Below are 26,836 nucleotides of genomic sequence, written 5' to 3'. Positions count from 1 at the left end.
TCTCTATGGGCATCAATTCAATTTTGCCCATGGACATGAGGCCTTAGGCTGCTTCACCCTTGCATCTTTTGGTCAGTATTTGGCATCAGTATTTTTAAACTAAAAAACCAGGAGTTCGTCCAAAACACTCAAGAGGTCCAAATCTTTCCATCACAGTTCTCCACTTGTAGTTTTAGTTACAAACTCCAACGCCTAATAATGACCAAAATACTGTAGTGTGAAAAAGCCACCATGGCTCTCCGTAGAGGTTACAATGATCAAATTAGAGGTTCTGCTTTTTGTTATAGTCCTCTGCTGGGGTTGTTAAACCAACACCATGCTGCAGTGCTCTCTAGAAACTGGACAGCACGTCTCTGCCTTCCACCCACACCCAATAATATTTAACAGGACTCCTTATAGACTGGGTTCTCTCTAGTGCGATCACTTTCCATTGCTCAGCCTTATCCTAAGAACCAAACTGAAATAGCACAAATGCCAGATAGACCCCATTGGCTATAGCACAGGCATGATCCCAATTGTTTCAGATCTGTACCGGAGGTTCCTGTATATATGTGAACATACATGTATATTTACTTTATTTAGCCTTGAATTTGTATGACATTAAGGACTACTCAGGTCTAAAGCTTGTAAAAACACTTGTGCCAAATCTGATATCTGCATCAGCTACTTAACACTGAAGTATTACATGTCCATTATGAATGCAACTTGACCCATCCAATTATCACAATATCTGCTGCAATTTATTAACAGTCTGAGAATAAATAAAATCACTGCAGAGAAGTATTGATATCAGCCTAGAAGAGTATTTTACAGCACATTAGAAGTTAAAAGCATCTGTTTTATAAGAAATACCAAAATCCCCCACCATGCTGCAAGCTTACAGTGCTCAACACTAGAAATAAAGTGATTGAGAAACATACAAGTAGACACAGTCCACGACTGCACATTAATCACATAACAAAGTAATGTTACTCAATGCGGATGCAAGGCTTATGTCGTAAACTGCAGTTTCCTTGGATGTCATGATCACCTCTAGACACCATGTTCCGCTTAACTTATATACAATATCTCAGAGCGGTCAGCTCACAGTATACCTTGCTTGCTCAATGTCAGTGGAGATCTTTCTGGGAAGTGTCATATTTACAACTAATAATAAATTCCCCCTACATTACACTCGGCAAAGCTTGTTTTCAATGAGAACCTGCAGAATCATGAATGCAGCTGTGGAGTAAATATAGCCTATAACTCTGTACATAAATATAGGTGGCTTCTCTACTGAGACAGACTCTCAAACTCTATTAACCCTTTGCAATCCAATTTTGGATTCAGAGTTTCTTTAGGGGGCTTTCTCTTTCTGCCATTATACAATGCCATCTGCTGGCTAGAGCCAGTACTGCAGTATGTGACATGCCAGAGAGGCCCCCGACAACACAGCGGCCAGTAATCTACAGTAAGAATACCCTGCCGGACGTCTACCGATGTACAGCCTTCAATCAGAATGTCTTTAGACGTCACACAGTGGATTGGAAAGGGTTAACCTTCATTTTTCCAGTTGATTTGCGTGTTTCTCATAATTTACCTGCATGTTCAGCTTTCCAAAGTAAACGTCACACTTTATTGTCCACATAACACTTTTCCAAGTCCAACATAAAGACTTGTAAACATTTATTGTGAAGACCATGTATAATGATAATCGAGTAGGAGGAGAGAATGCCATAATTGGCAAGATTTTCCAGGAGTTTCCAGTCTGCGATGCAAAGGGCAGCAAGTACATTGAATATTTAAATACAGGGTGTGTGGAGAATAAACTTCCAGATTATTTCCTTTGGGCATCTTCATTTTGGTTGCTTAAGAAATATTTGCCAATGGGAAATTTTTGTACAGGTTGTTGAAATCAAAAAGAGGAAAGGTTAATCCTTGGGAGTAATGCTCAACTGCATGGTGTTTGTGTTGTGTTGTCAGCACAAACTTGAAGACCAGGAGGTGAGTACAGGTCTTGAAATAGCAATGTATTATTATTCTTCCATTCTCTGTACTTTTCACTAGTGATTTCATCACTTTCCAGGAGTTGGTTAATCATCGCCAAGTCATGTTCCTTGCACTTGTAAAAAAAAAAAAAATGATTTAGAAATATTATACAGTTTGCATTACTTTCTACTATATTAAAAGGCCACTACAGTGATTTTTTTTTCATCCATTATTTAACTATCCCCCCAGTATATATAAGTGGGCTAGAATTACATTTGTTAGTTATTCCTTTCTGTCTCAAACTCCCGGCCTCTTTCTCCTTGGATGGTCATGTGATCTCAGTTCTGACCAGCTCAGATCTACTTAGGGTTATCAGTTGAGTTTGAAGTCAGTTTCTCAGTTTTGACCCTACCACAGAAGCTGTCTAGTGGGGAACAAGACACTCCTATCACAGTTACTGATGATGATCAAAGGCTCATTTCATAACGTTATAATACAGGAGATCACAAGTCATCCTCCTGACTGTAAACTTATGGTCTGTAGATAATTTATGTGAATATAGAATACAGTTGGTAATGGCAGTGTTGAGGAGATGGTATAAGCTGAATATATCAAAGTACATATGTAAGGCACTTGAGGGCTCAGTTATTATTCAAGTACCACTTAGGGGCACTATTAGTATTAAGAGGGCACTCCTCTGAGATGTCCCTGAAAAACTTTACAAACACAAATTGTGAAGATCTGGAAAAGATCTTCAGGACGGCATGGGCCAGATGAAAAAGGGAAAAAGTGTACTCCAGAGATCACATTACCTGTAAGTTACTAAATGTAACTGTACTATAATCACATTTACAGTTTGCAGAGTGCTTGTGTAGAACTGGTATCGACCATTATATGGTCAGTGTATGGTGGTAGTATCAGTTGTTATATAACCACTCTGATTAGGATGCGCTTATATGATGAGTTTCAGTCAGGAGTGCCATAGTCAGGCCAGGAGACTCATCTGTATTATGAGCACAAAAATGCACCTGCAATACACTTATCTGATATTGGCTATATAGGGAAGGAATATCATTCTTGGTTTAGGTGTCATATTTATGGTCTGAGCTTGGTTCTTGTACTGTATTTTTATTTTTAAAATGTTTTTATTAAACCTTTCCAAAACATACATCAAAACACAACATGTGAAATAAAGATAATTGTCTCTACAAAATGATGGTAGTAGATAGGGTCCATTCCTTCATGCCTGTTTAGTTTGCACTGTTGGTTGGATGATATAATAAAGATATCTGTAGACATTTCAGAAGTAGGATTACATTCAGATGCAGTCTTAAAAAAACACTTGTTTTTTTAATTAAAAAAAACAAGAGAAAGGTAAACCAGACCTGCTATAGCCACAAAGTTGATGTGCGCCTCCTTCCAGTAAAACGGAGCGGAAGCAGTGCTGGTTGTCTTTCCAGTCGTCCATCTTGGTATGTTTGTATCGAAAATAATGAAGAAGATTAAATTGTTAGACTTGATTCAGGAGGCATGGTAGGTAGACTTGGAAACCCCTCCCGGACCCAATCGAGCATTTAGAACTCCCTAAAGGTGCGATTCCCCCAACCCCTGTTGTTCTTGAAACCAGCATGTATAATACAAAATAATTTTTGAGCCTGTCCCTGATTTTCTGTGGTAGATTCTGGGTAAAGCTCTCCCAGTTCATGAAAAAGAACCATACTATTCTATCTTTAAAGAGTGATGTTTCGGCCCAGTCCATTTGAAATAAAAAGGCCAATTTATCCAAAAATAGGTTGAAAGGAGATGCTGTTGGCCGTAACCACGCCTGTAAGATAGCTTTCAGACCTGCTTCCGCTATGAGATGTAATATTTTGCGTGCCCCCACCAAGCAACGATATTTGTTATGATCTAAATTACCAAAAATCGCCCACAGAGGTTCTTGAGCGCAAAAATTTGTCAGGTGTGTTGTGGTATAGTTATAGATTCGTGACCAGAAGGCTTGTATTATGGGGCAAGACCATAGACAATGGTACAAGTTTGCATTTGGCGCTTTATTTTTAAAGCAGTTTGGGGTGGTATATATGATCATGTGGTGTCCCTTCACAGGAGTTAGTCAGGATCTATGCGTAACTTGTCTCATTTCTAAGAATCTGGCTGAGGGTAAATACTTATGAGCAGATGACATTGATTCTAGAATTGTCACCGGAGCCAGATCTGGAGCATCCATGGACCACTTTCTAACTCCAGAATCAAAGTCATCTAATTCTTGCATATTGCAAATCGATCTGTAAAATTGAGAGATTAAGCCCCGTGTAGTCATTGGTTTAGAGATTCAGTTATTTCCCACGGAATTCCAATCAAAGTCTCAGATTTCTAGTAAAAGTTGTTGGATATAATGCCTAACCTTTAGATAAGAAAAAATTGGAATTGGCCGCTCAGGGAATTTTTGCTTCATCTCCTCGTAGGACAGGATCTGTTTTTCCTTTTTGTGTAATAATTTGTCTATTGAATAGATTCTCCTGGTGTGCCAATCGTGAAAAATCCTATGTGGGCTATTATTTTAAAAAATTGTTTTTTTTTTTTAATGAAGAACAGATATGGGGATGTGAGGAGATGTATGGCTGTCATGACAGTCTGCCCCTTGCCTTCTATGCAGTGAATATCAGGGGGTTATTTCTAATGGTTTCTAGTAGTTCTGTATATAGGAGGTGGAGAATGTTCTGCAGTCGTGTGGGGGTAGACATCTTTTGTTCTAAGGTTAGGTTTGCGAAGTTTGACTGGAAGTATATCCAATCTTGGATCATGCGGGCTTGTGATGCAAGGTTATAGTCCTTTATGTGGGGGAAATTGATTCCTCCATTAGACTTGTGTTTTTGTAATATTTTAAAAGCTATGTGTGGCAGTTTTCCACCCCATATAAAATGTTTATATAGATAATTGATTCTTTTCTCATCTTTTGGTTTTAAGAATATGGGTAGGGAGTAGAGGAGGGATAGCAAACAAGGGAACTCCACCATTTTTAAGAAGTTTTCTCTTCCCAAGATAAATCATTCCAGTAGCTTAAAGTTGTTTCCAGATTTTTTTATATAAGGTTCTATGTTTGTTTTATATAGTCTGGAGGGGTGTCTAGTGACATGTATTCCCAGGTATTGTATGGAGATTTTTTCCAATCGAAATGGGTATTGGGTCGTCCACAGAGGTCTTCTTGGTCCTTTGAGCAGCTGTGTTTCAGTTTTGTTTTGGTTTAGAGTGTAGCCTGACAGTCTGCCAATTTTCTCTATTTCTTATATTAGCAGTGTCAAGACATCCTTTGGGTTGCTAATCGTCAAAAGTATATCATCAGCAAATGCCTCTACTTTTATTTTTAGCTCAGCATATCAGATGCCCATCAAGTGGCGGAGACTATGGACAGGTAAAAAAAAGTGGCCAAAGAGGGCCTCCCTGACAGCCCCCCCCCCCCCCCCGGAACAAATCAATTATCAGTGTGCTAAGTTCATTCATGGTAAGAGTAGTGGTGGCGTCTGCGTGCATCAAGTTTCTGTAATTCATAAAGGTTTGTCCGAAATTATGATGTTCGAGTGTTGTGTATAGGAAAGGCCAAGCCATTTTGTCGAAAGCCTTCTCAGCATCTAAGATTAGAAGCATCATGACTGGGTTTTCTTGGGTTTGTGCAATTACAGTTGCCGCTATCACATGTCTAATATTTTTTAGGGCATTTCGTCCCTGTATGAAACCTTTCTATAATGTATTGTGTATTGAGGGTAAGGAAGATTGTAATCTGTGTGCTCATATTTTAGATAGTGTTTTGTAATCTTGGTTTAGTAGGACTATGTGCCTGTAAGAACAGGGATCAGCAGGGTCTTTATTCGGTTTGGGCAATAAAATGGTTCTGGAAGTCCCAAAGTCGTTTATTTGGGTCCCTTGCAAGTGTATTGCATTGTAAAGCTTAGTAAGCATCAGTACTAGGTCTATTGCAAGTATTTTGTAGTATTCCCCTGAAAAGCCATCAGGTCCTGGTGTTTTCTCCCTTTTGATGTTGCTATTGCCCTATGTACCTCTTCCTCCAGTAGTTCAGTATCCAGTGTTTGTGTTTGTTCTGTTGTGAGTTTAGGCAGTCCGAATATGTCTAGAAAGGTGTATATGTCTTGTCTGTTAGAAGGGTCTGCTCTGTAGAAGTATTCAAAATAGTTTTAGAATATCTAAGTGACCTTTTCAGGGTTAGTCACACTGTTACCCGTAGGGGGGTGTTTTAGGGGTAAAATCGATATGTGCGGCTGGCGCTGTTTGGTAAGACTGGCTAGTAGGCGGCCTGTCTTATTGCCCCATCTATAAAATGTGTTCTTTGTTAATTAAACTTGCCAGTGTGAATGAGTGTGCACAAAGGTGTGTAAGAGATGTTTTGCTGTCAAGAATGTTTGGTAGGAGTGCCAGTTTGGGAGTTTGCGTGTTTCTGTGCCCTCAACAAGGAGGCATGCAGTTTGGCAAATTTCTCGTAAACATTTTTTTTATTGTGGGAAACATAGCCTATGATATGACTTTGCATTACTGCCTTGGAAGCCATCCAAAACAGCGCTAAGTTTTCTTTGTGTTCCCTATTTTCATCTGCATAGCTGTTCCATTGGAGCTTCATGTAGTCCCGAAAGTCCTCTGAATCCACCAGATAAGTGAGGAATCTCCATATCTTTGACTATTGCTGGGAAGGGACCATCCAAAGCTCCAGTGAGACTGGTGCATGATCTGAGAGGATGATTGGATGAATTGTGGATTGATGGTGGCAATCAAACAGAGAACTTGACATAAGGAAAAAGCATAGGTGGTTGATAGGATGGGTCCCACCATACAACCACTCCCTATAGATGAGTGAGCACCAAAATGCTCGGGTGCTCGTTGCTCTAGTCGAGCTTTTCGGAATGCTCGAGAGCTCGTTTCGAGTAATGGACCCCATTGAAGTCAATGGGAGACTCGAGCATTTTTCAAGGTGACCCATGCTCCGCATAGGGGAGGGTGTGTGATTCACATGAAAACGGCAGAAAGTGATGGAAACACCACAGAAATGGATAAGGAAAAGTGAGGCAGCATGCATGGATGCATCTGAGGCTCCCAGGTCGCACCATTAAGCCAAATTTTGGGCAAGACCCTGGTGGACACCCCCCTAACAATTTAGTTGGGACAGACCATAATCAGCAAGGCACATGTGCTGGCACATCTTAGCTAAGCACCACACTAGGTGCAACAAGGGCCATTCACCACCTACGGTTGACACCAGTGCCTCTTCTCCTGTTACATGCTAGCATTGCTGTCCAAACCCGCCCAGGACGCAGGCATGCGCCTGCGTCCACAGCGTTCTGAAAATTTTTCTCAGCACAGCGTCCAGCTGTTCCTATTCCACACAGGGTAAGGCGCACCCCTTTGCATACTTTGCCGACGGGAGCTCCGCGACACCGTAGGCCGGTCCTTCCAACTCCTGACGTACCGCCGTTGCCCCCGCGCGGAGTGGCATGTGAAGGAGATGCGGCCCTCTCCTCTTGTCCCGGGGGTTCGGGTCAACCCGCCTTTGTCCGGGAGTACTGGCAGAAAGCTGGCGGTCTTTGACTTATTTCCTCAAAGCGCTGAGGAGTGGGGATGCGTACACTGGAGTCAATGCACCGCAGCCACCCCTCTGCCGCCTCCCTTTGGGACAGAACCACGGAGTTCCCAATCTGCCTGTCCGCCCGCGGTAGCTGGCGGGTGTCCGTCCGACCCAGGCACCCCCTCCGAACGGCCGGGCACACAACGACTCCTCTACCGGTTGAGGAAGCATGCAAAGAGAAAAAATTTTTTTTTAAATCTCTCCCCGAGGGGTTTGTTGACCAGTGCCCCGGGGAAAGACTGCATGAATTGTAAATAAATTAGTGGCCAAAAATGCACACTGTGCTGGGATACGTTTCCGTACGCCGTGTGACCCTTTTAAAATTGTGCTTCATAGCTGTCAAATCGCAGACAAATTAATGTATGATTGTAAGTGCCATCCCATGCCACCTCCATCACAGCATTTCATTAGCCACCAACGCCAGCATAGGGGGGACTCAGAGGCCAGTACTTCTACATTTCTAATGAAGAAAACAACCCATTTTAAAAAGAAGCATTTTTTTAACCAAGATTGGAGGTGAGAACCTGAAAGATTTCTTGAGCGAGAGTGCAGGGTATTTGTTTACCAGGAGTATAGGTGAACCCCTGAAAAATTTGTGTACCAAGAGTACAGGCAAACCCCTGAAATATTTGCGGACCAAGAGTATAGGCGAACCCCTGAAACATTTGTGGACCAAGAGTATAGGCAAACCCCTGAAACATTTGTGGACCAAGAGTATAGGCGAACCCCTGAAAAATTTGTGTACTAAGAGTATAGGCGAAGCCCTGAAACATTTGTTTACCAATAGTGTAGGCGAACCCCTGAAAGATTTATTTACCAAGAGTATAGGTGAACCCCTGAAAGATTTGTTTACCAAGTGTGCAGGTGAAACCGTGAAAGATTTGTTAACCAAGAGTATAGGTGAACCCCAAAAAGGATTAATTTACCAAGCGTATAGGTGCACCCTTGAAAAATTTGTTTACCAAGAGTGCAGATAAAAACCTGAAAGATTTTTCTAGCGACAGCTCGTACTTGCTTAATGGGATCCAGGTGGCGGTCCACCGACAGGCAAGCTATCGCCTGTCCCAGCCCCTGCCTCTCCCCGAGGGGCTTGTTTACCAGTGCCCCAGGGAAAGACAGCAAATACTATGAAGAAATTAGAGTGGCCAAACCAGGCACTGTTTCACCTCGCCCACACCCTCATTCGGACGCCCACGTCCTTGTCCTTGACCCTTACCCCTAAGGGTTTTTTGCGTACGCTTTAAGCCAAGAATAGTTAGGGTAAAATGTGGACAGCCTTGTTATATAGTGTGGATCGAGTGGACACACACTTAGACCTATTATGCAAATGCTTTCAGGCAAAAACCAATAAAAAAATGAAAAATGGGAGTTTTGTTAGTTCCTATATAGTCTGTGTACACCAGTAGCAGTATGTAGTATACAGCTGGGATGCTTGTCAATGCTTTGTGCGCAATACTGGTCCCAGGCAGCCAAACTGATGATGAACAAAAGTGGAGTTGTAGTCCTAAAAAAAGGACTGTTGTGTTTCGATAATTCCAATCCCATGCCACCTCCGACACAAAATTTCATGAGCCACAAACATGGGCATAAAGGGGACTCAGATGCCAGTACTACACATCTCCACAATTCAACAACCCATTCTAAAACAAAATATTTTTTTACCAAGAGTGCAGGTGAACCCCTGAAAGATTTCTTTACCAAGAGTATAGGCGAAAATTGGTGTACCAAGAGTATAGGCGAACCCCTGAAACATTTGGTGTACCAAAAGTATAGGCGAACCCCTGAAAAGTTTGTGTTCCAAGAGTATAGGCGAACCCCTGAAAAGTATGTATACCAAGAGTATAGGCGAACCCCTGAAACTTTTGTGTACCAAGAGCATAGGCGAACCCCAGAAACTTTTGTGTACCAAGAGTATAGGTGAACCCCTGAAACTTTTGTGTACCAAGAGTATAGGTGAACCCCTGAAAGATTTGTTTACCAAGAGTGCAGGTGAAACCGTGAAAGATTTGTTAACCGAGAGTATAGGTGAACCCCAAAAAGGATTAATTTACCAAGCGTATAGGTGCACCCTTGAAATATTTGTTTACCAAGAGTGCAGATAAAAACCTGAAAGTTTTTTCTAGCGACAGCTCGTACTTGCTTAATAGGATACAGGTGGCGGTCCACCGACAGGCAAGCTGTCACCTGTCCCAGCCCCTGCCTCTCCCCGAGGGGCTTGTTAACCAGTGCCCCAGGGAAAGACAGCAAGTACTATGAAGAAATTAGAGTGGCCAAACCAGGCACTGTTTCACCTCGCCCACACCCTCATTCGGACGCCCACGTCTTTGTCCTTGACCCTTACCCCTAAGGGTATTTTGCGTACGCTTTAAGCCAAGAATAGTTAGGGTAAAATGTGGACAGTCTTGTTATATAGTGCGGATCGAGGGGACACAGATTTAGGGTATTTTGCGTACACTTTAAGCCAAAAGTAAACAGTGTAAAATGTGTACAGTCTTGTTATATAGTGCGGATCGACAGAACACACACAGGGGTATTTTGCGTACGCTTTAAGCCAAAAATAGACAGTGTAAAATGCATACAGCCTTGTTATATAGTGTGGATCGAGTGGACACACACTTGGACCTATTATGCAAATGATTTCAGGCAAAAACAAATAAAAAAATGAAAAATTAGAGTTTTGTTAGTTCCTATATAGTCTGTGTACACCAGTAGCAGTATACTGTATAGAACCAGTAACAGTATGTAGTATACAGCTGGGATGCTTGTCAATGCTTTGTGCGCAATACTGGTCCCAGGCAGCCAAACTGATGATGAACAAAAGTGGAGTTGTAGTCCTAAAAAAGGACTGTTGTGTTTCGATAATTCCAATCCCATGCCACCTCCGACACAAAATTTCATGAGCCACAAACATGGGCATAAAGGGGACTCAGATGCCAGTACTACACATCTCCACAATTCAACAACCCATTCTAAAACAAAATATTTTTTTACCAAGAGTGCAGGTGAACCCCTGAAAGATTTCTTTACCAAGAGTATAGGCGAACCCCTGAAAAATTGGTGTACCAAGAGTATAGGCAAACCCCTGAAACATTTGTGTACCAAGACTATAGGCGAACCCCTGAAAAATTTGTGTACCAAGAGTATAGGTGTACCCCTGAAAGATTTTTTGACCCAGAGTGCATGGGAACCGCTGAAATATATATTTTTTTAACATACAGCTCATACTTGCTTAATGGGATCCAGGTGGCGGTCCACCGACAGGCAAGCTACCACCTGTCCCAGCCCCTGCCTCTCGCTGAGGGGCTTGTTAGCCAGTGCCCCAGGGAAAGACAACATGTACTATGAAGAAATTAGAGTGTCCAAACCAGGACAATTCATTGTGTCTCGGTGTCAGATAGCTGGACACTGCACTGGGATACACTTGTGGACTCTGTGGGCATATGAAGCTGGAACCAGCACGTTTGCTGAACTCCAGTGGTGAACCTCTTCAAAATTGGGGGCGAGAACCTGGAGGCAGCCCTCAGAAAAAATTGTTTTGACAGAGCCTGGAGGCAGCCTTCCAAAAAAAAAAATATAGTTTTTACTGAGCCTTTTGGCCCTCTGAAGAATTGGCTGTTCAGCGTGCGGACATGCTGGTTTAGGAGGAGGAGGAGGATGATCAGAGAAGGGTAGACCAAGCTACTTCTACCTCTTTTTGTGGTGATAGAGGGTGCATGGTTCTCCAGTTCCAGCTTAAAGAAACCTTATGTTAAGCTGCTTTCCACCAGTGGAGAAGAGAAGTCTTGGGAAATCCAGGCTTTGTTCATCTTAATAAGTGTAAGCCTGTCGGCGCTGTCAGTTGACAGGCGAGTACGCTTATCTGTGATAATCCCCCCAGCAGCACCCTCTCTGATAACACGCTAGTGGCAGGGCAGGCCAGCAGCTCCAAGGCGTACAGCGCATGTTTGTGCCACGTGTCCAGCTTTGACACCCAATAGTTCTATGGAGCAGAGGGATCACGGAGGACATTGGTACAGTCGGCTATGTACTCCCTCACCATCTTTTTACACTGTTCCCTCCTACTCAGCCTAGACTAGTAAGTGGTGACACAGTCTGGCTGGGGTGCCATAAAACTGGCAATGGCCTAGAAGAATGTGCCCGTGCCTGCGCTGGACATGCTGCCTGTTCCCTTCGTCCCCCCCTGCTAGTTGGCCCACTGAACTACGCCCCCTACTGCTAGCGTTGTCAGACGGGAACTTTAGTATCAGCTTTTTCACCAGGGCCTTGTGGTATTGCATCACTCGCATACTCCTTTCCTCTTCGGGAATGAGAGTGGAAAGGTTATCCTTATACCGTGGGTCGAGAAGGGTGAACACCCAGTAATCCGTGTTGGCCAGAATGCGTCTAACATGAGGGTCACGGGAAAGGCAGCTTAATATGAAGTCAGCCATGTGTGCCAGAGTCCCAGTATGCAACACATTGCTGTCCTCACTAGGAGGTTAACTCTGTCTCCTCCTCCTCTTCAGCCCATACACGCTGAACAGATGTGAAGAAAGTAGCATGGGTACCCTCTGCAGTGTGGCACAGTCTCTTCCCCCTCCTCCTCCAATATGCACTGAGAAACAGACGTGAGGGTGGCTGTCAAGCAACATATTGTCATCCCCCATCCCCTGTTCTATCCACAATGCGTCAGCCTTAATGCTTAGCAGCGACCTTCTAAGCAGAAAAAGCAGCGGGATGGTTAGGCTGATAATGGCTGCATCGCCGCTCACCATTTGTGTAGACTCCTCAAAGTTTCCTAGCACCTGACAGTTGTCAGACATCCATGCCCACTCCTCTGTGAAGAACTGCGGAGGCTGACTACCACTCCGACTGCCATGTTGCAGCTGGTATTCAACAATGTCTCTACGCTGCTCGTAAACCCTGGCCAACATGTGCAAAGTTGAATTCCAGCACGTGGGCACGTCGCACAACAGTTGGTGCACTGACAGCTGGAAGCAATGTTGCAGTGTCCTGAGGGTGGCAGCATCAGTTGACTTCCTGAAATGCGTGCACACCCGACGCACCTTGCTGAGCAGCTCAGACAAATTGGGGTCATTTTTAAGAAAGCGCTGAATCACCAGATTGAACACGTGGGCCAGGCGTGGCACATGTGTTAGTCTGCCTAGCTGCAGAGCCGCCACCAGGTTATGCCCATTGTCACACACAACCCTGCTGGTTGGAGGTTCAGCGGTGAAAGCCACAGATCTGTTTGCTCCGTCAAACCCTGTAACAGCTCTTGGGTAGTGTGCCTCTTGTCACTCAAGCTCAGGAGTTTCAGCATGGCCTGTTGATGCTTCCCCACAGCAGGCATGCAGCGCCTCGATCTACTGACTGAAGGCGACGTGCCCACACATGGTAATTGAGAGGTGGAGGAGGAGGGGGGGGTTGGAGAAACCATGACCGAGGTAGGACCCACAATTCTCAGTGTGGGTAGCATGTGAGCGGACACAGGGTCAGACTCGGTCACAGCCTCCACCAGGTTAACCCAATGCGCCGTCAGGGAGATGTAGTATCCCTGCCTGCCAGCACTTGTCCATGTTTTGGTGGTTAAGTGGACCTCCCCAGTAACCACGTTGGTGAGGGCACGGTTAATATTCCGCGACACATGCTGGTGTATGGCGGGGACAGCACAGCGCGAAAAATAGTTGCGACTGGGGACCGAGTAGCGAGGGACGGCCGCCGCCATCATGAGGTTGCAGAATGCCTCAGTTTCTACCAGCTTATATGGCAGCATCTCCAGGCTCAGCAGTTTAGAAATATGCACGTTTAGCGATTGTGCATGCGGGTGGGTGGCTGCATATTTTCACTTGCATTCTAATGCTTGGGTAATGGACATCTGAACGCTGTGCTGGGATACATTGGTGGAGGCAGTGGAGGTGAAGGGGTGGGTGCAGGCCGGGAGACGCTCGTGCCTGTGTCCTGGGAGGGGATTGCATCTCAGTGCCAGCATGTGACACAGGGGAAGAGGCAGTGATGTGACCCGCAGGCGGTAAATGGCCTTCGTTCCACATCGTCAGGTGCTTAGGTATCATATGCCTCCCCATGCTGGTGGTGGTCAGGCTGGTAGTGGTGGCTCCCCTGCTGATCTTGGTGCGGCACAGGTTGCACACCACTGTTCGACGATTGTCCACTCTCTCATTAAAAAGCCTCCAGACCTTCGAACACCTAGCCCTTTGCACGAGAGCTTGCCGCGAGGAGGTGCTATGGGGAACAGTTGGGGGATTACTTGCTCTGGCCCTGCTTTTCCCTCTGGCCACCCCACTGCCTCTTTCAACCTGTTGTGGTGCTGCACTTGCCTCCCCCTCTGAAGCCCTGTCTTCAGTAGACTTACCAACCCAGGTCGGGTCAGTCACCTAATCATCCACCAGCTCTTCTTCTGAATCCTCAGACTGCTCCTCCCTCAGACTTACTGCCCTAACAACCATCTCACTGACAGACAAATGTGTCTCATCATCATCCACAAACACCTCTTGAGACACTACTTGGAAGTCCCCACCCTCATCACCCTGAGATTGTGAAAGGTTCAAATTTTGGGCATCAGTCACGAGAAACTCAGGTGGCTCATGAACCGTTTTTTCCGACTCAGGGAAGGGACCCGAGAACAGTTCCTGGGAGTATGCCTGTTCTGAATTTCTCCTTTTCCTGGAGTGACCAGGACCAGGCTGGGAGGAAGGAGGAGCAGCCTGAGGATTCACAGGTCTAGTCCCTTGGCTAGCGTGATTGGACTGCGTTGAAGACTGGGTGTTGGATAAATTACTGGACGTGTTATCTGCTATTCACGTCATCACCTGATCACACTGTTGTGCTTTTAATAATGGCCTACCACGCGGACCTGCAAAATGTGAGCTGAAGCTAGGGAGCGTAGATACGCGGCGTTCTACAAATCCCTTTGCAGAAGGCACTGTTTTACCCCGCCCAGGACCTCAGCCTCTGCCCACACCCTCATTCGGATGCCCACGTCCACATCCTCGACCCTTACCCCTAGTCTTCATCATATTGTATAATGCACTTGGTCAAAATGCTAAGCAAACTGTGAAGTATTTTGCGTACGCTTATAGCCCAAAATAGACACTGTAAACTGCGTATAGTGTTGTTAGAGTGAATTGACAGGACACACCCAGGGGTATATAGCGTACGCTTTAAGCACAAAAAAAAGAAATTGTAAACTGCGTACAGTCAAGTTAGATAGTATGCATCTACAGGACGCACACAGGGGTATACAGCGTACGCTTTAAGCCCAAAATATACACTGTAAACAGCGTATAGTCTGGTTAGATAGTGTGAATTGACAGGACCCACACAGAGGTATATAGCGTACGCTTTGAGCCTGCCCCCCAAATATGTAAACCACGTATAATCTTGTTAGACAGCATGGATTGACACGGGTATATAGCGTATGCTTTGAGCCCCCAAATATACACAGTTAAGGGCGTATAGTCTTGTTGGATAGCGTGGATTGACAGGACGCACACAGGGGTATATAGCGTACGCTTTATGCCCAAATAAGACACTGGAAACTGCGTACAGTCTTGTTAGTATGCATCGACAGGACGCACACAGGGGTATATAGCGCACGCTTTAAGCCCAAAAACCCTGAAACAGTTGCATGTATATGGAGTCTGGCTTTGCTTTTATTTCCTGGTCATTGTAACACGACTTTGGCTTGAAGGAATGCTGCCTTTCAATAGGTGGCACTGTGGAGGATTTATTCCATCTCCCTTATTTGCATATTACCCAGAGGAGCGTGCTCGGCCATTTGAGTCTCCTCACTTAGTTTATAATATAGTTACTCTCCCTAAGGAGAAAAGATAGCATTTCTGACTCCCTAAGCCCAAAATATACACTGTAAACAGCGTATAGTCTAGTTGTATAATGTGGATTGACAGGACCCACACGGGAATATAGCGTACGCTTTGAGTCCTCGCCCCCCCCCCCCCAAAATGTAAACAGCATATAGTCTTGTTAGATAGTGTGGATTGACAGGACCCACACGGGTATATAGCGTACGCTTTGAGCCCCCCCAAAAAATTGTAAACCACGTATAGTCTTGTTAGATAGTGTGGATTGACAGGTCGCACACAGGGGTATATACGTACGCTTTGAGCCCCAAAATGTACACAGTTAACAGCGTATAGTCTTGGTAGATAGTGTAGATTGACAGGACGCACACAGGGGTATAAAGCGTACGCTTTAAGCCCAAATTAGACACTGGAAAGTGTGTACAGTCTTGTTAGATAGTATACATCGACAGGCTGCACACAAGGGTATATAGCATACGCTTTAAGCACAAAAAAGAAACTGTAAACTGCGTACAGCCAAGTCAGTATGCATCGACAGGACGCACACAGGGGTGTATAGCAGAGGGACAAAATGGAGAAAAAGGTTATAGTAATGACTTATGAAAAACCCTATGAACCCTCCATGTAGCTGGCAAATCAAGTTCACAAGCAAGCAGATTTACTACACGCATGATGACATGGGGACCCACGTAACACAGCGCCAGTTTCAAAGACAGAACCTTCAATTTGAGATTTCTAGAAGACAAATATACCTTTTGTCCCACCCTGTAAGGTTCAGATACTGACAGCCTCCTCCCACTACACAACTGCATACGAGCCCTCGTTGCTTCCAGGTTCTTCTCTACCTCTTTCCATACCCCCTGCAGCGTATCTGTGGCGACATCAGCTGCAGGACAGGCAGACGGAGTACAAATAGCTGTAAGTAAGCGAGGAAGCTGACCATATATGCACAGGAATGGAGATACCCCAGTGGAAGAACAAGTACGGTTGTCTAGTGCAAACTCTGCCAACGGCAGGCATTCTGCACACTGATGAGCCTTTTCGCTAGCAAACAACCGAAAATATTGCACTAAATCCTGGTTCTTCCGCTCAGTCTGGCCATTAGTTTTTGGGTGGAATGCTGACAAGAAGGAAAGCGACGTTCCCAGGTTTCTACAGAAGGCTCGCCAAAATTTCGCAACAAACTGAACACCACGATCAGATGCACTGTTCTCTGGAACCCCATGTAGACAAATGATTTCTTTGCAAAAATCTTGGAAAATTCTATCGCAGAAGGTAGCTTTTTTTAACGCCATGAAATGTGCTATCTTTAAGAAACAGTCTACAACAACTAGGATAGTGGTGAACTTCTGAGACTCAGGTAGATCGGTGATAAAATCTGCCGATAAATGCGACCACGAACGAAAAGCGCTGGTAACTGTCTAAGAGGCCCCTCCGGACGACGACTTTTACTGCGTGCACAGACAGAGCATCCCTTAACAAAGTTGCGGATTTCCTGAGACATGCCTGGCCACCAGTAGTGTCTAGTACAAAGATCCAGAATCCCCTGAACCCCCAGATGTCCTGCGAGAACAGATGAGTGAGACTCTTCAATGACTCTGAGACGCAAGGTCTCTAGCACAAACCATCTGCCCACCGGCACCCCCGAGGGAGCGTCCTGCTGACATTTTTGTAGATGAACGAGATCAGATTCTACAGCTGCCACCACCACCCCAGGTGCCAAGATAATCTCGTGAGCCACTGTCTCACTTTCCGGTGAACTGAAACTCCGTGAGAGGGCGTCTGCCTTCACGTTCTTCTCCCCTGGAATATATGTAACAACGAAGTTAAACCTGGCAAAAAACAATGCCCACCTGGCCTGACGAGCTGTGAGTCTCTTGGCATTGGCGAGATATACCAAGTTTTTATGATCAGTATACACGGTAATCGGATGCCTTACCCCCTCAAGATGGTGACGCCACTCTTCTAGAGACCACTTAATCGCCAATAACTCATGATTACCCACGTCGTAGTTACGTTCCGCCAGACTGAACTTCCGCGAGAACAACGCACATAATAATAATAATAATAATAATCTTTATTTGTATAGCGCCAACATATTCCGCAGCGCTTACATAGACAGGGGGGAATACAGAAAGACAAAATACAAACATTACAGAACCACGGTTACATATAGTAATCAGTTGATGGAAACAATAGGGGTGAGGGTCCTGCTCCAACGAGCTTACATACTACAAGTAATGGGGTGATACAGAGGGTAAAGGGGCTGGAGATGTGCACAGTATGGCGAGGTGGAGAGTGAGCGATGCTATACACATAGACAATGGTCAGACATTTAGCCGTGTGACGGCAGAAACGGTGTGACTGCAGGAGCGGTTTATGATGGCTAGCAGGGATTGCAGTCAGTAGGTCAGGGAGCATGTTATCAGGCGGAGTACAGAGAGGTTTGTTTAGGGAAGGCAGGTCTCCTGCTGACTTCCTGAGACAATACAGCCCCCGCCCCCACCTCAGACGCATCGACCTCAATGAAGAACGATCGCCGCGCGTCAGGCTGTACTAGCACCAGGGCAGCAGTAAATGCCCTTTTGAGATGACTAAAAGCCTCCAGGGCCTTTGGCGACCATCTTACCAAATCTGCACCCTTCTTGGTAAGATCGGTCAGGGGTTGAGCAATAACAGAATAATTCTTAAATAATCGCCGGTAAAAATTTGCGAAACCTAAAAAACCGCTGGAGAGCTTTCAAGTTATCTGGTCTAACCCATTGGAAGATTGCTGCCACTTTATCAGACTCCATTTAAATCTCCATGGGTAAAATCACATAAACAGGGAAAGACACTTGTTTTAATACAAAAAATGCATTTCTCCAACTTGACAAAAAGTTGGTACTCACGCAAACGGATCAGAACCAGCTTCAGGTGCCGCACATGTGAATCCCAGTCTCAGGAGTACACCAGAATGTCATCGAGATATATGACCAAAAATATGGGGGTATTTTTGGTCATATATCTCGATGACATTCTGGTGTACTCCTGAGACTGGGATTCACATGTGCGGCACCTGAAGCTGGTTCTGATCCGTTTGCGTGAGTACCAACTTTTTGTCAAGTTGGAGAAATGCATTTTTTGGAAGTCGTGGAAGACAGCGGGGGCATTACAAAGTCCGAAGGGCATGACTAGACATTCAAAATGTCCGAAAGAGGTATTAAACGCGGTCTTCTACTCATCTCCTTTTCGGATGCAAATTAAATTGTAAGCCCCTCTTAAGTCCAATTTGGAAAACCAGTGGGCCCCTACCACCATATTCAATAAATCAGGAATCAGGGGCAAGGAGCACTGGTTCCTCACTGTGATTTTATCCAAAGCCTGATAATCCACGCAAGGCCTCAATGTCCCATCCTTCTCTACAAAGAAGGGACCTGCCCCGGCAGGGGAACTGGACGGCCTGATATGTCGTTTGGCCAGAGACTCTGAGATATAGAACTTAAGGACTTCGTGCTCACGCCCAGACAAATTGAAAATGGCTCCCTTAGGAATGGGAAAGTCGGGGATCAAATCAATACCACAGTCCCTCCCTATGGGGAGGCAAAGTCTCAGACAGTTTCTTGGGAAATACATCATGAAAATCAGACAAATACTCAGGAATAAGTATGGTATCTGCTGAACACATGGATATAGTAGCTAAGTGACTATGACAGGACAACCCCCAATGTGTCAATTCCTGAGTGGACCAATCAAATCGGGGATTGTGCAGTGCCAACCAGGGCATACTTAGCACTACATCAACAGACATCCTTTCCGTTACCAAGAATGACACATTCTCAGAATAGAGAACACTCACAATGAAGTGTAACATGGGAGTCCTCCATTGTATAACCCCTGCAGACAAAGGGGTAGAATCAATATTAGTGAAGCGTATGGGAATCTTTAACGCCGAGAATTCAGTCATCAGAGGTCTGACAAAACTTAAACTAATCAAATTCGTGGCAGACCCCCGAATCAATAAAAGCTTGACCAGACCGAGTGAAATTCCGGAAGTCAATCTGACAAGGCACCAACAACTTAGGGAGTCCCAAAAATTGCCTAGGATCTGAAGTTTTCCGCCGGTTCAGACTGGTGTTGTAGACGCTTCTGAGGACAGGTTGCTACACGATGTCCGGCTCTCCCACAATAGAGGCAGAGGCGATGAGTCATCCGGAACCGTCGCCGTTCCTCGGGACTTAGGTGATCCACTTCCATAGGCTCGGCACCAGAAGTAAGCATGGGAGAAGTGGGAACAGGTATGCCAGCATCCCTAGCCTTAAGTTCCTCTTTTCTAGATCTCAGCCTCCTGTCAGCTTTGACCGCCAATTCCATCGCATCATTGAGTGTCATGGGAGCGGGATAAGAAATGAGTAGATCCTTGACTGTGTCAGAAAGACCCAACAAAAACGCATCTTTAAGGGTGCTATTGTTCCAAGAGGTTTCACCTCCATACAGTCTAAATTTAGAGCAATAGTCCTCTACCCACTGCTGCCCCTGACGTAGGGACATGAGATGGGATACTGTCAACCCCGCACTGTCTGGCTCATCAAAAATACCTCCAAGTTCCAGAAAAAACAAATCAACTGACTGCAGGCAAGCCGAACTCTCGGGTAAGAAGTAGGCCCATGTCTGCGGGGAACCCCAAAGTAAGGACATAATCAATCCCACTTTCTGGGATTCTCAGCTGGAGGAGCCTGCTGAAAAACAAAAACCTTACTCCTCTCCCCTGAAAATACCTCAGGAAGCAGACACTTGGGCTCAGGAATAGAAGGGGCGGTACAAACATGCACTAACTCCCGTTGCTCCTGGGCCACCATATGACCAGATAGGTCTTGGATCGCAACCACTAAATCCTGCAACTGACCTGCGAGGGTACTCATAGCCTCTATTGGAGAGCAATTTTAAGGGCCAGTTATTATGTTACGGTATACTACCCTTGATACGCTAGCCCAGGTGCCCTAGATCTCACCCATAACCCCTGTCCCTTTTTACTTGCCTCCACTCCTGGCTAACCCCAGGCAGGCAACTGGGCGTCAATCCCTACCCTCACTAGGGACCGAAAAAGGGACGTTGGCATACCTGGATGGAAAGGGTAGAATACTGATAGAAAAGGCAGATGTAAATAACCAACACGAACAATACTAAGTAGAACTGAGGCAGATGGCAAAACCTGATGGATAATAGCAAAGTATAGCAGACAAGATGACAGAAGCAGGAGACCAACCGAGGCAGACTAGCTAGCACACTGAGGAAAACCAATAACTGGCAGTGATTGCCAGTCTCTGCCCGACCTTTAAACAAAAGCCTCCGCCCAGGGGCAGAGAGAGGGAGGCAGCCAACTCCCAATAGAACATACTAAAAGGGAGCTTGTGCACGGCAGCTGCACTCACAGGTGTGCGCACGCCACCAGCACCACACCGCCCACGTCGGCCAGGCACCAGCCGGGGGGACGCGCCCCGACCGCGGGATCCCGCACAACGCCGCCTCGGGAGGACCAGCAACCACTGCATGATAACACTTTTAAATCAAGCTAGTGAAATTTCTAATATTAAAGTGCTTTGTACTAATGGGCTTCTCATGTATTTCTCTATTTGACAAGAAAGTACTTCATTTTTTAGCAACTGCAAAGAGCCTTGCCCACGATGTTTCAAAAATTTCCGTATCTCCAGCTACCGTTTACCAAGCTCAGGCGATTAATATTAGTAAAATGGCAAAGAAAATTGAAGAGTCAGTCTGAAAATCCTCCTCATTTGGTCTTGCATTGGGATAGTAAACTGTTGCCCTCAGTTGCCTATGGGAGTGTCAAAACTTTGGAAGATAGAGTTGCAGTTCTGCTGACTAGCAAAGATTTTGAGCATTTGCTTGACGTACCTGTTGCCCTGAAAGGCACTGGTGAGCAGATGGCTGAAGTAGTTATTCGGGAAGTGGACCGATTTGAGCTATGTGACAAAATCATCGGTATGTCTTTTGATACTACAGCATCTAATACAGGACTGATCAAAGGGGCATGTAACAGAATTGAAGGGGAATTCGGACAAACATTGTTGTGGTTGGCTTGCCGTCATCACACCCATGAACAAATATTGAAAGGAGTGTTTAAGGAGTGTTGTGGCATACCATCAAGTGGTTCTGACATCCAGATTTTTCGGAAGTTCCAAAATCTGTGGGCCTAACTTGATAAGAAGTTATATACGACAGTGCTGGATGAAGAAAGTCCCGTTCAAGGCTTTCTAGCAGAACGAGTGAAAATGGTTATCTACATCCAAAATGTCCTAAAAGACGCAAGTCATCCAAGAGAAGACTACAAAGAATTATTACAACTCTCACTCCTGTACTTAGGAGGTTGGTCTCAAAACACCTTCAGTTTCAGCATCCCAGGGGCCCTGCATCAAGCAAGGTGGAAGGCAAAGGCAATATATGCACTTAAAATTGTCCTCTTCACTAAACAGTTGAATATTCCTCAACAAGAATTGAAAGGAATGAAACTGCTTGCACAAGAAGCCATGTGAACGCTCTTCAGGTGGTCAATGATACTGCAGAAAGAGGAATCGCTCTGATAAAAAAGTTTAACGAATCGGTCAGGGACAAACAACAAAAACAATTCTTGTTGAGGGTAGTCAAGCATCACAGAAAATTCGTCACCAAGCGAACAAAAGAAGGGATTGCATCGTTCAAAGTTGATTAATATAACACATATTTTGCCTATCTATTAATCTTAGTGTCTAGTTTTAGTATTATTTTAACCCTTTGCAATCCAATTTGGATTCAGAGTTTCCTCGGGGGCTTTCTCTTACTGCCATTATACAATGGCGCCATCTGCTGGCTACAGCAAGTACTGCGGTATGTGACATGGTGGAGAGGCCCCTGACAACAGAGCTGCCAGCAATGTACAGTAAGAACATCCTGCCGGACGTCTTCCGACATCAGAGCTGTACAGCCTTCAATCAGAATGTCTTTAGACGTCAGACAGTGCATTGGAAAGGGTTAAGTTTGTGATTTCTAGTTTTCCCCATAAAAGTAATTAACATTGAAAAATCGTATTTTTTGCCTACTTTTACAAAACTGATCAAAGTGTGCAACCTCTAAATATTATCTAATCTTCTTGAAATTTGGCATATATATCTTTTACATCACTGAGACTCAGGGCGTTATTAAAGTCTGCAAAAATTTTACATTTTATTTTTTTGCCTTTCAAAATGAAACACCCTAGTATATAGCGTACACTTTGAGCCCCCAAATATACAAAGTTAACAGCGTATAGTCTTGATAGATAGTGTGGATTGACAAAACGCACACAGCGGTATATAGCGTACGCTTTAAGCCCAAATTAGACACTGTAAACTGCGTACAGTCTTGTTAGATAGTATGCATCAACAGGATGCACACAGGGGTATATAGCGTACGCTTTAAGCACAAAAAAGAAACTGTAAACTACGTACAGTCTTGTTAGCATGCTCGCTCATCTCTAATCCTATCCAATGAATTATCTTTAAAATTACCTCTGATGATTAAATGGTCTGTCAGATATAAAGTATATAAAGGCTTGGGAACATGGACGTATATGAAATATTTCCTGCTTTATTGAAAAATTTGCTCACATTTCAGGATACATGGACAATAAGTATCAATTCCTTAGAGTTTTGTTCAGGAGGTGAACAAGATTCTAAAGAATTGAAATGCGTTCTCCGTGTATCCTCAAATGTGAGCACATTGTGAGTAGGTCCTTTACTTATGGGCCAGAGCTGTGTGCTTGACCCCCAGGCTAAAATTTGACAACCAGACCCTGGTTACATTAAATTGTAACACCTAGAGACAACCACTAGACCAGTGGTGGCGAACCTGTGGCACGCGTGCCAGAGGCGGCACGCAGAGCCCTCCCTACTGGCATGCGCCCCATCGGCCGGTCACCACTTGTGAATACCAGCAGGGGCCGCGGCTCTCCTGCCAGCATTCACAAACGGCACTGCTAGCCGCGCTGATCCCGAAACACACTGACTTCAGCGTGCAGCTGGAATCCCTCTCCCCCCTGCCCCGACATCTCCTACTACTTGGTTCCGCCGGGAGGGGGGAGGCGTCCAGCAGCGTGTGTGTCAGAGTATGTGCCGGGAGCATATTAACACTTTCTTCCCCACTTCTGCAGCAATCAGCAATTCCCAGCCATCTGATTGGTTGTTTGGGTTGGCTGATTCACCAAACAACCAATCAGGTTGGTGGGAATCACCTATTGAGGCAGAAATGGGGAAGAAAAAGTTAATATGCATGCCGGGACCATCGCTGACCAGAAGAGGAGCTGAGCTTCCAGGAGGAGGAGGAGGTGGAGGTAAGTATGTGGGTCTCGGGAGGGGCACTGTGGGGTGTCACTACTGCACTGGGGGGCCAATGTGGGGTGTCACTACGGCACTGGGGGCCGCTGGGGGGTGTCACTACTGCACTGGGGGGCCGCTGGGGGGTGTCACGACGGCACTGGGGGGTGTCACTACTGCACTGGGAGGCCTTTGGGGGGTGTCACTACTGCACTGGGGGGGCCGCTGGGGGGTGTCACTACTGCATTGGGGGGGCCGCTGGGGGGTGTCCCTAATGCACTGGGGGCCGCTGGGGGGTCACTATTATCGCTCTGGGGTGGGGGACACTATTACCGCTGGGGCCACTGTGATGTTGGGGTCACTATTATTGCTGGGGGGTGGGGGTCACTATTACTGCTGGGTGGGGGTCACTATTATCGCTGGGGGTGCTGGGCGGTGTCACTATTACTGCTGGGGGGTGGGGGTCACTATTACCGCTGGGGCTGCTGTGTGGTTGGGGTTACTATTATCGCTGTGAGGGGTCACTATTACCGCTGGGGCCGCTGTGGGGTGGGGGTCACTATTACCGCTGGGGCCACTGTGGGGGTCACTATTACCCTGGGGCTGCTGGGGTGGGGGTCACTATTACCCTGGGGCTGCTGGGGGGGGTCACTATTACCACTGGGGCCGCTGTGGGGGTCACTATTAACCCTGGGGCTGCTGGGGGGTGTCACTATTACCACTGGGGCTGCTGTGTGGTGGGGGTCACTATTATTGCTGTGGGGGGGGTCACTATTACCGCTGGGTCCGCTGTGATGTGGGGGTCACTATTATTGCTGGGGTATGTTTACATGTGGTGGAAATGGGCAGGGCTGTTTCAAAATAGACTGGGTGCAGATTTTGACTACTTTTTGGATGCATAAATGCTGCAGGTTTTTCCACCCAATTTTCCACTGAGGACACTGCAGTATTTCCACATCCAAAAAGCAGTCAAAATCAGCATGCTGTCTATTTTGAAACAACCCTGTCCTTTTTAGAACGACGGGGGTACAATCATATGTCGTGATAAGCCCCGCCCCCTGACATGTTGGCACTTTGTTATAAATAAGTGGGTTTTAAGTTGCAGTTTGGGCACTCGGGCTCTAAAAGGTTCGCCATCACTGCACTAGACTATAAGTGCCTATTTACATTGGTGTATTTCCCATCTGTTTGCGATATGCATTTCACAAACAGCACACTGACCCATTAAAGCCAATTAAGCTAATCACACAGACTTTTTTCCCATGGACCATCACATTTATAAACAAGAAATGCAAATTGTGCCTTTCATTCAAAAACGCCTCGCATCAAATTGCAATCCTCTGGTGCATGTTTCACATGCGTCAGAGGATCGCGTTTTCATTGGGAAACACATCGCACAGCATGTGAGTGCCATCCAATTTATTTTAATGTCCCATTCAAAACAATCAGTGGGGTGTTCCAAGGGAATCCCAAAGGATAGAACATGCTGCAATGAAGTCATGGACTACAGATCTGCATGAAAAAACTAATTTCGTGTCTTATTTGTGTGCTATCACGGATGAGAAATAGGACTGGACACGGGCACAACTCACACACACAGGAAGTGTGTCAAAGGCCTTAGTCTTGGGAAGCTCAATAGCATGACATTCATTCAAAAGAGGATTTATTGGAGGAGTTACTGCTGCTAAGAGCTACTTAAAGGGGTTGTCCCGCGCCGAAACGGGTTTTTTTTTTTTTTTCAATAGCCCCCCCGTTCGGCGCGAGACAAACCCGATGCAGGCATAAAAAAAACAAACCGTCCAGTACTTACCCGAATCCCCGCGCTCCGGTGACTTCTGACTTACCTTGTGAAGATGGCCGCCGGGATCTTCACCCTCGGTGGACCGCAGGTCTTCTGTGCGGTCCATTGCCGATTCCAGCCTCCTGATTGGCTGGAATCGGCACGTGACGGGGCGGAGCTACGAGGAGCCGCTCTCCGGCACGAGCGGCCCCATTCAGAAAAGAAGAAGACCGGACTGTGCAAGCGCGTCTAATCCGGTGATTAGACGCTGAAAATTAGACGGCACCATGGAGACGAGGACGCTAGCAACGGAACAGGTAAGTGAATAACTTCTGTATGGCTCATAATTAATGCACAATGTACATTACAAAGTGCATTAATATGGCCATACAGAAGTGTATACCCCCACTTTGTTTCGCGGGACAACCCCTTTAAAGTAAACAAAAAACAAGCGTGGAAGCTTGAGAGGGTAGTTGATTTAAAATGTTGTCGTTTTAAGTATGTGAGACTAAAAATTGGATGACTTTAGATTTGAACACTTTAGAGAGCTTAGGTCCATTTACACGCAAAGATGATAGCTCAAAATTCATCAGAAACTGACAATTTTGAGCGATCATTTTGCTTTAGCTACTAATGGGCTAATCAGCCCATTAGTAGGTAACTAATTAGCCCATTAATCAACTAGCCCATTGATTACAACTAATCAGCCCATTAGTAGCTAACTAGCTTCATTTGCATGTATTTAGAGATCAGTGGGTGGTCTGTTCTATAAATACATCGCTTTTGTTTTGCCCAGGGCAGCCAGCTGTATACAATGCTATCAGCACTGCCCACAGAGAACATAGCATGCCGCCCCTCTTATCAGGGACAACGGCTTTTATGCTGAGCTAAACTCAGTGATGAATGAAGGATGGGCACACATTTGCATGCAATGACTATCACTCAAAAGCCATCGTTTGGACAAATTTTGAGCAATAACACTGGTCTACAAAAAAAAATATTATTTTTCTGTTACAAGAACAAAACACACAGTTACTGGAAGATAATTCTTCACTGAATCCAGATCTCATTTCAGAATTTCTGTATCAGCCTCAATTTTCCTGTGAAAATGGTTTTTGTAAATGCTTGTGTCGGCATATGTAGCTAATCTATGTATCTGGCAAAACGACATGCTTCTGCTACAAGACTTCCAAAACACAAACCTTCACAAACGTAGAACTACACGTAGTTACTTCTAACAGCAATTGTTGACTAAACTCTCAATGCTGAGATACAGGTGGCAACTGACACAACAGAACATGTTTGTACATGTTCG

At 45.4% G+C, this 26,836-nt stretch overlaps 1 protein-coding gene across 4 annotated transcripts in view; it reads right to left on the bottom strand.

Annotated features, from left to right (window-relative positions):
• Positions 1 to 410: 410 nt before the first annotated feature.
• Positions 411 to 26,836, bottom strand: part of IPCEF1 (interaction protein for cytohesin exchange factors 1) — a 216,134-nt gene continuing 189,708 nt past the window's right edge. For 3 of the 4 annotated variants that reach the window (XM_066596103.1, XM_066596107.1, XM_066596104.1), the window contains one exon: positions 411 to 2,101. In XM_066596103.1, the coding sequence (XP_066452200.1) occupies positions 1,931 to 2,101 (171 nt within the window). In that variant the 3' untranslated portion in view covers positions 411 to 1,930. Of the gene's footprint in view, positions 2,102 to 3,353; positions 3,437 to 26,836 lie in introns of all 4 variants that reach the window. The other variant, XM_066596105.1, reaches the window with a different exon arrangement.

The sequence above is a fragment of the Eleutherodactylus coqui genome, chromosome 3 (genome assembly GCF_035609145.1).
Source record: "Eleutherodactylus coqui strain aEleCoq1 chromosome 3, aEleCoq1.hap1, whole genome shotgun sequence".
In the NCBI taxonomy this organism is placed as follows: Eukaryota; Metazoa; Chordata; class Amphibia; order Anura; family Eleutherodactylidae; genus Eleutherodactylus; species Eleutherodactylus coqui.
Note: the sequence above shows the minus strand (reverse complement) of the source record. Positions and strands in the feature narration are given on the sequence as shown.